The sequence below is a fragment of the Triturus cristatus genome, chromosome 2_2 (genome assembly GCF_964204655.1).
Source record: "Triturus cristatus chromosome 2_2, aTriCri1.1, whole genome shotgun sequence".
Taxonomy (NCBI): Eukaryota; Metazoa; Chordata; class Amphibia; order Caudata; family Salamandridae; genus Triturus; species Triturus cristatus.
In genome coordinates, this window is record NC_140582.1 from 949112409 (window position 1) to 949126222 (window position 13814).

General features: G+C 45.9%; 1 protein-coding gene across 1 annotated transcript in view; it reads left to right on the plus strand.

Annotated features, from left to right (window-relative positions):
* Positions 1-13814, plus strand: part of KCNIP4 (potassium voltage-gated channel interacting protein 4) — a 618256-nt gene that overhangs the window by 551574 nt on the left and 52868 nt on the right. Inside the window, exons 6-7 of the mRNA XM_085643329.1 lie at positions 8332-8436; positions 8556-8618. Of these exons, the coding sequence (XP_085499455.1) occupies positions 8332-8436; positions 8556-8618 (168 nt within the window). The remainder of the gene's footprint in view (positions 1-8331; positions 8437-8555; positions 8619-13814) is intronic.

Sequence of the window (13814 nt, forward strand, 5' to 3'; positions counted from 1 at the left end):
GTGAGGGAGGAGTCCAGGATGAATCCCAGGTTGCGTGCGTGGTCCGAGGGTGTCGGCGCGGAGCCCAGCGCTGTGGCCCACCAGGAGTCGTTCCAGGCGGATGGGCATTGCCCGAGGATGAGGACCTCCGTCTTGTCTGAGTTCAGCTTCAGGCGACTGAGCTTCATCCATTCTGTGACGTCTCCTACCTGGAGGTTGGTTTTGGCGGTGGCTGGGTCTTTGGTGAGGGAGAGTATCAGCTGGGTGTCGTCGGCGTAGGAGATGATGTTGATGTTGTGTTTGCGTGCGATGGCGGCGAGGGGGCTCATGTAGATATTGAAGAGGGTTGGGCTGAGTGAGGAGCCTTGGGGTACACCACAGATGATCTCGGTGGCTGCTGAGCGGAAGGGAGGGAGGCGGACTCTCTGGGTTCTGTCAGAGAGGAACGAGGTGATCCAGTCCAGGGCCTTTCCTTGGATCCCAGTGTTGAAGAGGCGGGTTGTTAGGGTGCGATGGCATACGGTGTCAAAGGCTGCCGAGAGGTCTAGGAGGATGAGAGCGGTTGTTTCTCCGTTGTCCATCAGGGTCCTAATGTCGTCGGTGGCTGCGATGAGGGCGGTCTCGGTGCTGTGGTTGGCTCGAAATCCGGATTGGGACGGGTCGAGCGAGTTGTTTGCCTCGAGGAATGCAGTCAGCTGTTTATTGACGGTCTTCTCGAGGACTTTAGCTGGGAAGGGAAGAAGAGAGATGGGGCGGAAGTTCTTGAGGTCTTTGGGGTCCACTGTGGGTTTCTTCAGAAGGGCGTTGATTTCTGCGTGCTTCCAGCTCTCAGGGAAGGAGGCTGACGTGAAGGAGTTGTTAATGGCGTTCCGGAGGTGGGGTGCGATGATGATGTCGGCTTTGTTGAAGATATGATGGGGGCATGGATCAGAGGGGGAGCCAGAGTGGATGGTGTTCATGATGTGGGTGGTGTCTTCAGTGCTGATGGGGGTCCAGGCGCTGAGGGTGATGGTGGGGGTCGTTATTTCGGTGACTGGAGGCGGAGTCTGGGGTCCGAAGCTGTCATGTATATCTGCGATGGCGAGGGAGTTGCAGAGGTCTTGTGAAGGTGTGATGTTGTTGTTGCTGGCGCTGTGGTTGGAGAGCTAAAACAAAATATCAGATCATCAGTACACAGAATTGTATGTGATTTCATACCAGGCCACACCACTTTATCCCTATATCACACATACCATGAGCGATATGTTGACACAGAGCACACCGTAGCTGCCCTAGGTGCCAAAATAGCATTTAATACCAGTGGAATGGTATATTTATTTCAGGTATGAAACCTGAGCATTATGAAATTGATCAAAGTACTATAGACTAGACTAGATGTGAGGATTAAGACACATAAAGAGATTCGGAGATCTAGGAATTAGAGAGAGGCACTGCGCTAATTCCTAGTGGAGCCAATGGTTTAGATGCTAAGAAGTCGTAAAGCATATAAAGATGTTGCTGTCAGTGAGTAGATGCATGCTCCATCCTAGAATTCAAACAATATGATGAGAGATCTAGGACAGCCAGAAAAGTGTGCCCCAGGAAAGCTGGAAATTAGTAAAATGTTTTACCTAGTGTCCGGACTCAAGATTACTTGGGATAAATTCAGTCTGCTCCCCCGGAGAACTTAGTGGACAAGACTGAGTTCCTGTTCCAGAATCTCGTATTGGAGCGGAAACTGCCAAAGATGTGGACACCATCTACATTGTTATATTTAGGAATAAGGATCTTCTCCATTCCCTTAACTCACCATGTTGTCAGCGCTCATGGTAGAACTCCACAAGGATTGCAATGGCTGTTGACTGCAAATTGCTCTTTTCTGTCTATTATGTGAGAAATGGCAGACAGCAAGATGGTGATGCTACATCATCTTTCGTGTGTTTCCCCGGGAGCATCAACGTATATAGAAGCATGTACCATTCTAGAGGTAGATAATTACTTACCGGGCTGATTTGGATGTGGATGAAGGTACTCAGACTGTGCTACGAAAAAGTTGGTATTGAAGTGACAGAAGTTCTAATTACAACATGATGAATGGAGAATGTTTTATGTCACAGCAGCCTGTGCTGCTAGAAAGTAAACAACTGTTGTCACATGGAGAGAAGATCGATTGTTCTTACCTCACTATTCACTTCCTTTCTAGTACAGAAATATTAAAAACAACATCCCCCTTGACAGCGATTCTTGCAGCTAGCAGGTAGTATAATGTGCAGCAGCACAGACTGCTCCATCAGCTTATGTGAGCTCCACAGCTGAAACGTGCGCACCATGTTTGCTTCTGTTTACAGGAGGTTGTCTCACATCAGAACTAGGTCTGACTCATTCCCCACCTGACAAAGGCGGTTAGGAGAGTATGGAAACGGATGTGCACAAGGTATTTGCTAGACACTATCCTAGTGTGCAATGTCTTTGCATAAGAGTGCTAATCACAGTCAAATGTTTGGGAATATTTCTGCAGATGAAAGCTGGAGCTATCTCTGGTGTGTGACAAGGGCAAGTAACATGTCTCGCATTCCTGTAGATATGGAACACGTTGGGCAAGCCCAAACATTGTTAGAATGTAGGATTGGAGGTGAATCAATAATAAAACTTTATAGTCTTTGAATGAACCGTTTTGTGCAATTGAGACTTAGGTCCACTGGGAGGAGATTTGTCTATTCATCTTACAGATGCTGAGTGGGCGAAGATATGTTTTTAAAAAGTGTTAAGTAAAGAATTATTCAAATTAATGCAACAAGTGGCCCCTTAACTACTTGACATGAGAATCGCTTCATACAAATTATGTAAATATCAGAGTTGTTTCCACATTAGCCTGGAGATTCAAAATAGCTGTAGGTCAGTTACACAGCCTAATAACATGTCTAATAACATAGCACAAAGATATGACAATTGAGTCTATTGCACACATAGAAAGAAGTACAGCCAACTATTTAAAAACACTGGTCTAACACCTGTCTATTAGCTAAGCGCACAGCCATAGTCCTGAAATTGATCACACCACTCACCACTGATAATTTAATAATTCATGTGGAAGAATGAGATGATGTAGATTTCAGTGGCTTTGCTGTCATTGGAAGTAGTGGGAGGATGAAGAAGCAGTTATTATCCCTTCCTAGCACTTGTCCCTTTAAGGTCAAGATCAGGGTCTATGTACGACTGAATTTGGGGGTGTGGCTTGACAACGACAGCAATCTTCTCTATGTATGTGAGCTCCTGGACCTTCCACCCAATACCCCTAATATCCGATCGAGTATCCATTAAAAAATGCCCTGTTGGGCTGGGAAGAGATCTTAGATACACAAGGATTTTGGTGGGTGAAGTGTCGATCGCCCCACAACCGGTGTGCCACCATTCAAGAGGTGCGCCCTACAAGATGCAGCAAGCCGAGTTGAGAGCATTGAATGGAGTGGCGCTGACATTCAGAGGCAGCATAGCCCAGTATCAGCAACGGAGTGTATTTAAGAACCAGCCTGGTCCCCAGCAATCAGGAGAATGGAGAATGGTGCTGGGAGGACTCCCAATGTAAGGAGTAGGCAGACTAGACCCCTCTGCCACAGCGCCTGAAATGAGAAGTGCTGCGCCATGTTTAAAGAAGGGAGGTGAGTGGGGAGAAACCCATTTGGAAGTCCCAAATGATGGAGAAGGATAACGCCCCAAAGGGAGGAGAAAGTGAAGAGAATTGCAATGGGGCGACGACGCAAGACCATCCAAGTACACAGGAACTGGGTGAGAAACAAGGCATAATACGGGAAAAGAAGGCCCAACTAGGCATTAACAGTGCTGCCCTCTGAAATGAACTAACTGAGATAACTGTTTGCAAACAGAAGACCCTAGGTGCCTAATATATGGAGAGTCCTAATGGACAGTGAGGGCCGAAGTGATCAAGAAGCTGGCCTGAAGAGAAGAGCCAAGAAAACACTGAAAATCCATCTCCTACAAGGCCACTAATGTTCATGCTGTAATCCAGAGAAGATGTGTGACATGCACTGGGTAAAAGGGAAAACTGACAAGGGGCAGAGGGGGGACTGGCTAAGTGTAATGCCCCTCTACTTGAGTGGCAGCAATGATTTCTGTACCCGGATTTGCACAGTTCTGGTCAGGGCACATCTATGGTGAGAAACAGGCCATCAGCACCAAAAAAAGGATCCACAGAAACAATGGGGTGTTAGAGGGTTTGTAAATCCAGTTAACAGAGCAAAATGAAGAGGTATGCTTTCCTGCGCCACAGAGGGACAGAAAGGTTGTGGAGGAAAGTGATGCGCACAGAGGGGCAACTGTGCTACAAACTGAAGACAATTGCAAGCCTACCTGAATAGACATCATCCTTGCAGTGAGTGAAATTATGGCCACACTGAAGGCAAAGATTGACAAGGCTAATATTGTAGTAAATTTGCTCAGATATGATATTTGCAAAATGAGTGAAAAATAGGTTCATAATGAGCAATTCATAGCAACTCTCCAGGGGGAAGCGAAAACTTAAAATGAAAACTTGGCCACATAAGCACGACCTGGGGACTCTGAAGGCAGATCCAGGAGAAATAATATATGTACTGCGGGGGTACTGGAGGATACAGAGTGTGGAACTGTTTTAATGAAAACTGCACGCAAAGGACCGAGTGTGGAACTGTTTTAATGAAAACTGCACGCAAAGCACCAATACCCATGGGCTCCCCTTCCCAATTATGATTATAGTTTGCATCATTAATCAACAAGATCAGGATGAGATCTTACAGACATCCAGGAACAAGGACAGATTCATTTTGAGAATACACTTATCTGAATTTTCCATTATTGCACTATAATAGTCTAGAGACAGGAACACAGACTTAAGGTGGTGTAGAGAGAACTCAGGGAGCAAGAACTCAAATATGGATGCTGTTTCTGTCAAAGCTCCATGTTATTACAGAGAAGAAGACCTGGAGATTTGCAACACCGAAGGAAGCATGCGACTGGCTTGAGGGATAAAGACCGGTCTCAAACCAACAGAATAAGAGCCCCAATAGAGGGGCATGGCTGCGGGACAATCTACCCATAGGAATGATCAAAGAGAGGGCGAGTTCAAAAGATATACAACAACATTAGGCTCCACAGAGAGACATAGACTCCAGCTAAGAACAGAAGACCGATGGCACTAGCAATACAGTCGACAAGATTGCATTTTGACAGAGTATGCCATCTGCCAACCTCTAAATAAGACTCTCAGGGGCATATTTACAAGCCCCTATCACCACCATAATGTCACTTTTTTGACTATGTGGTGGCGATACGGGCTTCGACTTATTTACAAGGCAGTGTTAATAAGGCCCCCTTTCATGCTATATTTAGCATGAAATGGGTGGGCAATGGGTGTTGCGATGGTCGTTCCGCCGCAATCCCCATTGATTTTGATGCTGCCTCATATTTATAAGGGTGGCGTAAATATAGGACAGTGCCAAAATTAAGACCAGGGAAAACCCGGTCTTAACAGGGCGCAGCAAGGAGAAATGCATTACGTTTCCTCGTTTTTGCTGTTTTTATGTGTACTGCTTTGTGCAGCACACACAAAAACAGCAAAACGCAATGCATGATTGTTTATGTGCAGGAAGGTGTCCCTTCCTGCACATAAACAATAATTTTAAAAATAATGAGTTGCAACTTCTATGTGTGCTACACCAAGCAGCATACATAGGGCCAGATTCACAAATGTAAACTGAGACGAAAATCTAACTTTTTGATAGTTGGTATTGACCATGGGCATTTACTACTTGAAAATGCCCATGGTGAATACCAAAAGTTGAACTTTATGACTTTCGGTATTCACATAGGGTATTTACGAGTAGGAAATGTCCTTTGTGAACACCAAAAGTTGTAAAGTGAGAAATCCATCTCATTTTACCTTTGTGAATCGGGCCCATAGAATTTACAAATCGCCATTTAAGATTGTTTGTGTGCAGGAAGGGACACCTTCCTGCACATAAACAATCATTCCCGCCTAACGCAGGCACCCTTGCACTATGGGGCAAGGGTGTATGTGTAGGCGATAGACAGCTAAAATTACCGTCAGCGCATGGGGAAACACGTGGCTGCACCGTATTGTTGTAAATATGGTGCAGCCCTGCGTTTCAGAAGTGGCGGAGTGTGGCGTTAAGCCAAGAAGGCTTAAGCCGCGCTCCGTCACTTCATTGTACATATACCCCTAAGTCTTTGAAATGAAAATCAATATCTTTCAGCAGCTCAAAGTTCAAGGCTGTGGCCAGTGAGGATCCCTCACATTCAGGTATGGTAGCATCATGCTCCTGTTGAAGCTAATTGGTTTTGGAACCAATAGATTTTAGCCGGACAAAGCCAGATTCCATAGCCACAGAGGGTGCTATATCCATCTGATAGACTTTTCGCCTAACCCCGGTTGAAGGTTTTACTTTTTGGACTTAGTCACTTTTTGGAAGTTAAAATCCTGCAGTGGTGCAAGGCTTGCAACTGTAGCTGGGCAGGTATCCACAAGGATGGATACATTTAGTACAAAGTCTCTCTTAACCGATTTTCAGCACAGCAAAATGCTCTGAGTAAGACTAGCCTAGCTTTCTTGCCCTTCTAGAGTGTGACCTTCCTGGAAAAGTCTCAGAACCTTGTCCTGGTTATGAGGAGGTGGTAAAACTGACGAACTGCTGCAAGAATTCCTTCTGATCAGTCCTGGAAACTCCAGGTCTCTCTCCAGTCAAATCTCCAGCAAGGTCCAGTCCTGTACGGTCAGCCCTCTTGGAGTCAGAAGTCCTTCTCTTTTTCGTGTCCCTGAAGCAGACAGTCAGAGCACTACTTTACTCTTGGTACTCTCTGGGAGCCAACAGGAGTCTTTATGTGCTTGAATAAGACTTCTTTTTTCAGCAGTAGTCACGAGTCTTCTTTCTTCCAGAAAGGTCATCTTCTTCCGTTAGGGTGTTCCCAGGTCCAGGAGTGTTCTCAGGAGGTGGTTGTGGTGCAAGATTTGTCATGTGCTCTAGCCAGAAATCCTGCAACCCAATACTTACTGTTTTCTTGATGAACCCCACCTACTTTTGCAGCACCTCCTCTTTGTGTTACTGTAAAATTAACCAGGTGCCACAGTTTCAGTATGGCAGAACCCTGTGACCAACAGACAGGCCTATCTTCAGCATCTTGACCACTCTGCTTTTTAAATGAGCTCCCCTTCCCACCTGACTTGGCCCAAGCAGTTTCTCTCCTCTCCTGTGAATGGAGCCTGTCTGCCAAAGAGAGTCCTTCCCAGGCATCTTCAAGTCAAAAGAAGTAGTGCTAAGGCTGTACTTTGTTCTGCCAACTACTCCTATCCACTCTTAGATACTTAACCCCTGTGAAGGGGTGAAACGTTAACACCTCTTTGCCATCTCTTGGGTCAGAGGCAGGACATTGTCTTCTGAGCCAGAGGTGTTAACTCTCCCAGCAAGGATATGTATTCCAGCTTTGGAGGTGTGATGAGTGGCAGAGATGGTTTTAAGCCAGTTCTGGCTCAAGCAACCTGAAGTACATTTTTATAAAGTTTATTTTCCACACAAGGTACCAACAATTAGATATCACTATTAAACTGAAATCTGAAAATTAAGTAAGAAATGACTTAGGAGGATTTGCTAATTACTTCCTAGGTGGAGACGACATTAAATACTATAATCACTCCCACGCCTTACCTATGGAAAAATGTAGTTGAACATACACAGTGAAATAGCTTTTAGGCCTTCAGTCCCTGTGAGGGTACACTTTTCAAATATAAAGCATGCTTCTTTTTTATATATTATGCACCTTGTCTGTGGATTGGACAGCACAATTTAGGAGTGACTTATTATTATTTAAAAGTCAATTTTCCTATAGGGTGAGGGTACATTTCCATGCCAGGTATTACTCCAATGCCTTTAACCTGCAGCATAGTCATACATTTTTGTCATATGTTTGAGTTGTGTGAATACACATTGAACCTCACACATGCCATTTTACTCCCATACCGTTCTTGTTTTTTTCTGTGCCATCTATATGGCCCCACAGGAAAGTGCAATAGTCAAACTGGGTGAAACCAATTTTACCAATACCATTTTATGGCAAGAGAGAGAGCAAAATTAATAAGAGATGGAAGGGTGTGTCTTAATAACCGAATACGGACTCTTCCTTATAAAAAGGAAGTCAATCAATCAATGCGCATTGTGATGTTCAATTTGGCAGCGAAATACCAGGACATTGCACGACTTGTCTCTTTTTTTTCAAAAACTTTTGAGACTGTGCAAAACTGAACATGTATTGCTATTTCAGCACATTAATTTATCCATTAATAACAAAATGTATTTCTTTCTTTAGGAAATGCTTGATATAATGAGAGCGATATATGACATGATGGGGAAATGCACATATCCTATCCTCAGAGAGGAAATACCTAGACAACATGTGGAAACATTTTTCCAGGTATAAAAGCCTTAAATCTAAAGTGTAGTAGGCTTATTTCTTGCTTGTTCAAAAAAATCAGTTTTCAGTATATAAAAGCTTTATATTGACTGCATTATTCTTGACTATTTCTCTTGTAGAAAATGGACAAAAATAAGGATGGCGTGGTTACTATAGATGAATTTATTGAAAGCTGCCAAAAGGTAAGTATTCATTCCATCTGGGTTTATAAAAAAAGAACAATAGATGTAATAGTAGAGATGCAAGATGATTGTCTTCTAAAGAAACAGCATGTTGCAGATGGATGGATAAAATGCTGGAGCAACTTCTCATCCTCTCTATCGAGTTGCAAGTGTCTATGAAAGGAACATCATAGCATGGTGGAAGCAAAGCAACCGACCCTACACTATCAGAAACAAACATTTGATAAGCATCACATGCAGAAATGCCCCTGTTAATTACCGGTAATCTTCATTACTCTGAGTCCTAGTCTTCCTCGCCACAGTAATTAACACATGAACTTCAGGCTCCCACAGAAACTCCAAGCAAAAGAAAGTCAGCCTACTAATTCTCCCATCCCTCCAACATGGCCCCCACCTCTATCCACCGATGGGATAAAAGGAGGCACTACACACCTCAAAGACCTGCAACCAAAGTCACAGAAACATGAAGCCCCCAAACAAGTGCCGGGAGGGATGATAAACAATACTGTGGCGAGAAAGACTAGGAATCGATGTTATGAAGATTATCGGTAAGTAACCAGGGCATTACCTCCTCATCCATCTTCCTCGCCACAGTAATTAACACATGAGCAGATCCCAAAGTCAAATTGGCTTCATGTAGAACAGAAGACAGCCAACGCACAGAAAGTCAGCAACATCAGGTTTAATAACACACAACATGGGACTGAAACAGAATCTCAAGAATCAACAGAACCCAGAAGAAAAGTGTCAAAAAGAACTGAAGCACCACCCCCAAACTCAAGTCGGAAATACGCCACAAAGGTATGAAGGGAAGACCATGTAGCCGCCCTGCAAATATCCTCCATGGACACCCCCTTGAACGCGGCCCAAAAAACTGCCACAGACCAAGTAGACCGCCCCTCAACAGGAAACACCGTCCTGGGCATCATAAACCAACAGAATAGCTTCCTTAAACCAATGACTAAGAATTGAAAAAGAAGGCTTTAAGCCCTGCCTAGCCAAACCGAAAGCGACAAACAGACTGTCCACTTTACAGAAAGGAGCAGTCCGTGACAAGTAAGTCAACAAAGTACGCTTCACATCGAAAAGAGGCAACAGAGGCTCCTCCTCAGACTGGGGATCGGGAAAGAAAACAGGAAGGACCACCTCCGCAGACCTATGAAAAAAAGAAGCCACCTTTGGCACAAAAGTAGTCTAAGTCCTCAACACCACCCCATCCTCCAAAAACCACAAAAACAAGGCATACCTCAAGAAAGACCCCAATTCCCCAACATGCCTGGCAGAGGCAATCACAACCAAAAACATGGCCTTCAAGGTCAAAAACTTTAAGTTCACAGACCCCAGAGGCTCAAAGGGAACCCTCTGCAAGACTCTTAACACCAACGGAAGATCCCACGGAGGGGGAGACAACATCAGTTTAGGGCGCTGAAAAGCCAGAGACCTCAACAGGTGAGCCACCAAATGTTCATTGCCAACAAAAAGGGGACCTTTGAACACCCGAATAGCCGCCTATTGGGCCTCGAGAGTAGAAGGGGCCAATCCCAGATCAAAACCCTCCATTAAAAACTCCAGAACACGAGCCAGATCCACCACATCAACAGACAAGCCCTGGCACAGACACCAACCAGAAAAATTGTCCCAATGCTTAGCATAAGCTTTCAAAGTAAAAGGACTCCTGGACTGTGGAATGAGGCCAGCCACCACCTGGGAACAACCCCTCTGTATCAGCGATTACCATTCAAGAGCGAAACCTGAAGACTCATTGATTGGAACACAGGGAAGGGAACCTGGGGACCCAACAATGGATATGGATGAAACGGAAGCGCCTAGCCCGGGGGCACTGCCAACTCCAACAGTGGAAACTACAGACTGTGCCACCCACCCAGAACCACCAGAAGCACCAACGCACCCTCTCTCCTGATTTTCTGCAAAACTGCCAGAATCAGGTGAACCGGGGGAAATGCATACAACAGACCCTGAGGCCACAGGAAGGACATTGCATCAACCTTCCAAGCCCCCAGGCAAGGCATAATCGTGCAAAAACAATAGAGCTTGGCATTGTCCAGAGTGGCAAACAAGTCAACCTTCAGAGACCTAAACCTCACAAGCAACATTAGGAATGCCCTTTCAACGTGGGTCTCTACTGAAGAAGGATGAAATCCAGAAACACATGTGTCTAGAGATTAACAGCACTAACCTGCACCAACTTTGGTGAGACACTCTGCAACATTTCAAGTAAGCATTTAAATTGAACTGCATGTACCAGGATGCAAAGGGGCGAACTGTGCTGGGAGGTAGCAGTGTGCTCCCATCCCCCTTCTGTTTCAAAAAGGCTCCCTTGAGCCACTGGGCTGACGAGCTCATGGGAGGCACCTGTGCGCCAGGGAGAGGTACAGAGACCTGAGAGTATTGTGGCAGCTTTCTCAGCAAACCCCAGAAGAATTTCGTTTTATCTCTACTGAAGAAGGATGAAATCCAGAAACACATGTGTCTAGAGATTAACAGCACTAACCTGCACCAACTTTGGTGAGACACTCTGCAACATTTCAAGTAAGCATTTAAATTGAACTGCATGTACCAGGATGCAAAGGGGCGAACTGTGCTGGGAGGTAGCAGTGTGCTCCCATCCCCCTTCTGTTTCAAAATGGCTCCCTTGAGCCACTTGGCTGACGAGCTCATGGGAGGCACCTGTGCGCCAGGGAGAGGTACAGAGGCCTGAGAGTATTGTGGCAGCTTTCTCAGCAAACCCCAGAAGAATTTCGTTTTATCTCTACTGAAGAAGGATGAAATCCAGAAACACATGTGTCTAGAGATTAACAGCACTAACCTGCACCAACTTTGGTGAGACACTCTGCAACATTTCAAGTAAGCATTTAAATTGAACTGCATGTACCAGGATGCAAAGGGGCGAACTGTGCTGGGAGGTAGCAGTGTGCTCCCATCCCCCTTCTGTTTCAAAAAGGCTCCCTTGAGCCACTGGGCTGACGAGCTCATGGGAGGCACCTGTGCGCCAGGGAGAGGTACAGAGACCTGAGAGTATTGTGGCAGCTTTCTCAGCAAACCCCAGAAGAATTTCGTTTTATCTCTACTGAAGAAGGATGAAATCCAGAAACACATGTGTCTAGAGATTAACAGCACTAACCTGCACCAACTTTGGTGAGACACTCTGCAACATTTCAAGTAAGCATTTAAATTGAACTGCATGTACCAGGATGCAAAGGGGCGAACTGTGCTGGGAGGTAGCAGTGTGCTCCCATCACCCTTCTGTTTCAAAAAGGCTCCCTTGAGCCACTGGGCTGACGAGCTCATGGGAGGCACCTGTGCGCCAGGGAGAGGTACAGAGACCTGAGAGTATTGTGGCAGCTTTCTCAGCAAACCCCAGAAGAATTTCGTTTTATCTCTACTGAAGAAGGATGAAATCCAGAAACACATGTGTCTAGAGATTAACAGCACTAACCTGCACCAACTTTGGTGAGACACTCTGCAACATTTCAAGTAAGCATTTAAATTGAACTGCATGTACCAGGATGCAAAGGGGCGAACTGTGCTGGGAGGTAGCAGTGTGCTCCCATCCCTCTTCTGTTTCAAAAAGGCTCCCTTGAGCCACTGGGCTGACGAGCTCATGGGAGGCACCTGTGCGCCAGGGAGAGGTACAGAGACCTGAGAGTATTGTGGCAGCTTTCTCAGCAAACCCCAGAAGAATTTCGTTTTATCTCTACTGAAGAAGGATGAAATCCAGAAACACATGTGTCTAGAGATTAACAGCACTAACCTGCACCAACTTTGGTGAGACACTCTGCAACATTTCAAGTAAGCATTTAAATTGAACTGCATGTACCAGGATGCAAAGGGGCGAACTGTGCTGGGAGGTAGCAGTGTGCTCCCATCCCCCTTCTGTTTCAAAAAGGCTCCCTTGAGCCACTGGGCTGACGAGCTCATGGGAGGCACCTGTGCGCCAGGGAGAGGTACAGAGACCTGAGAGTATTGTGGCAGCTTTCTCAGCAAACCCCAGAAGAATTTTGTTTTATCTCTACTGAAGAAGGATGAAATCCAGAAACACATGTGTCTAGAGATTAACAGCACTAACCTGCACCAACTTTGGTGAGACACTCTGCAACATTTCAAGTAAGCATTTAAATTGAACTGCATGTACCAGGATGCAAAGGGGCGAACTGTGCTGGGAGGTAGCAGTGTGCTCCCATCCCCCTTCTGTTTCAAAAAGGCTCCCTTGAGCCACTGGGCTGACGAGCTCATGGGAGGCACCTGTGCGCCAGGGAGAGGTACAGAGACCTGAGAGTATTGTGGCAGCTTTCTCAGCAAACCCCAGAAGAATTTCGTTTTATCTCTACTGAAGAAGGATGAAATCCAGAAACACATGTGTCTAGAGATTAACAGCACTAACCTGCACCAACTTTGGTGAGACACTCTGCAACATTTCAAGTAAGCATTTAAATTGAACTGCATGTACCAGGATGCAAAGGGGCGAACTGTGCTGGGAGGTAGCAGTGTGCTCCCATCCCCCTTCTGTTTCAACATTAGGAATGCCTCCTGAGTCAGAGACAGCGAGCACATGGAGGGAAACACCCTGTTGAGACAGTCCGCCACCACATTCTCCTTGCCCGGTGGGTAAATGGCAGATAGGGAGCCCAACATCCTCTCCACCCTAGAGCAAATGACCCGGCTAAGACAAATGAGGGACCGCACCCTGCAACCCCCATGTTGATTCAAGTATGACATGACAACCTGGTTTTCCGTATGGACCTGCACATGGTAACCCACCAGAAGAGCTGCAAAGGCCAAGAGACCCAAGTGAACTGCCTTCAGTTCCCTGTAATCCCTGTAATTCGAAGAACAGGACTTCAGGGCCCTGGACCATTTTCCCTGGACAGAAGAGTCCCCCAGGGTAGTACCCCATCCCAACAAACTGGCATAGGTCATCACCACTCGCCCCGGGAGAGATTCACCTAGTCCAACCCCCACCCAAGATCCACCCTGACCTGGGCAGTCACCAGCACCCCTGACTGAAATTTTGATCACATGGGAGCCAGTGGGAGAAAACAGGGTACATATGCAGGTGGGCCCAAGAAACCACCATCAAGGAAGCAGACATCAGGCCCAGCACCCTTAACCAACGTTTCACAGGACGACAGTCCATGGACAACAAGACATGAATCTCCGACATCAGTGTCAATTTGA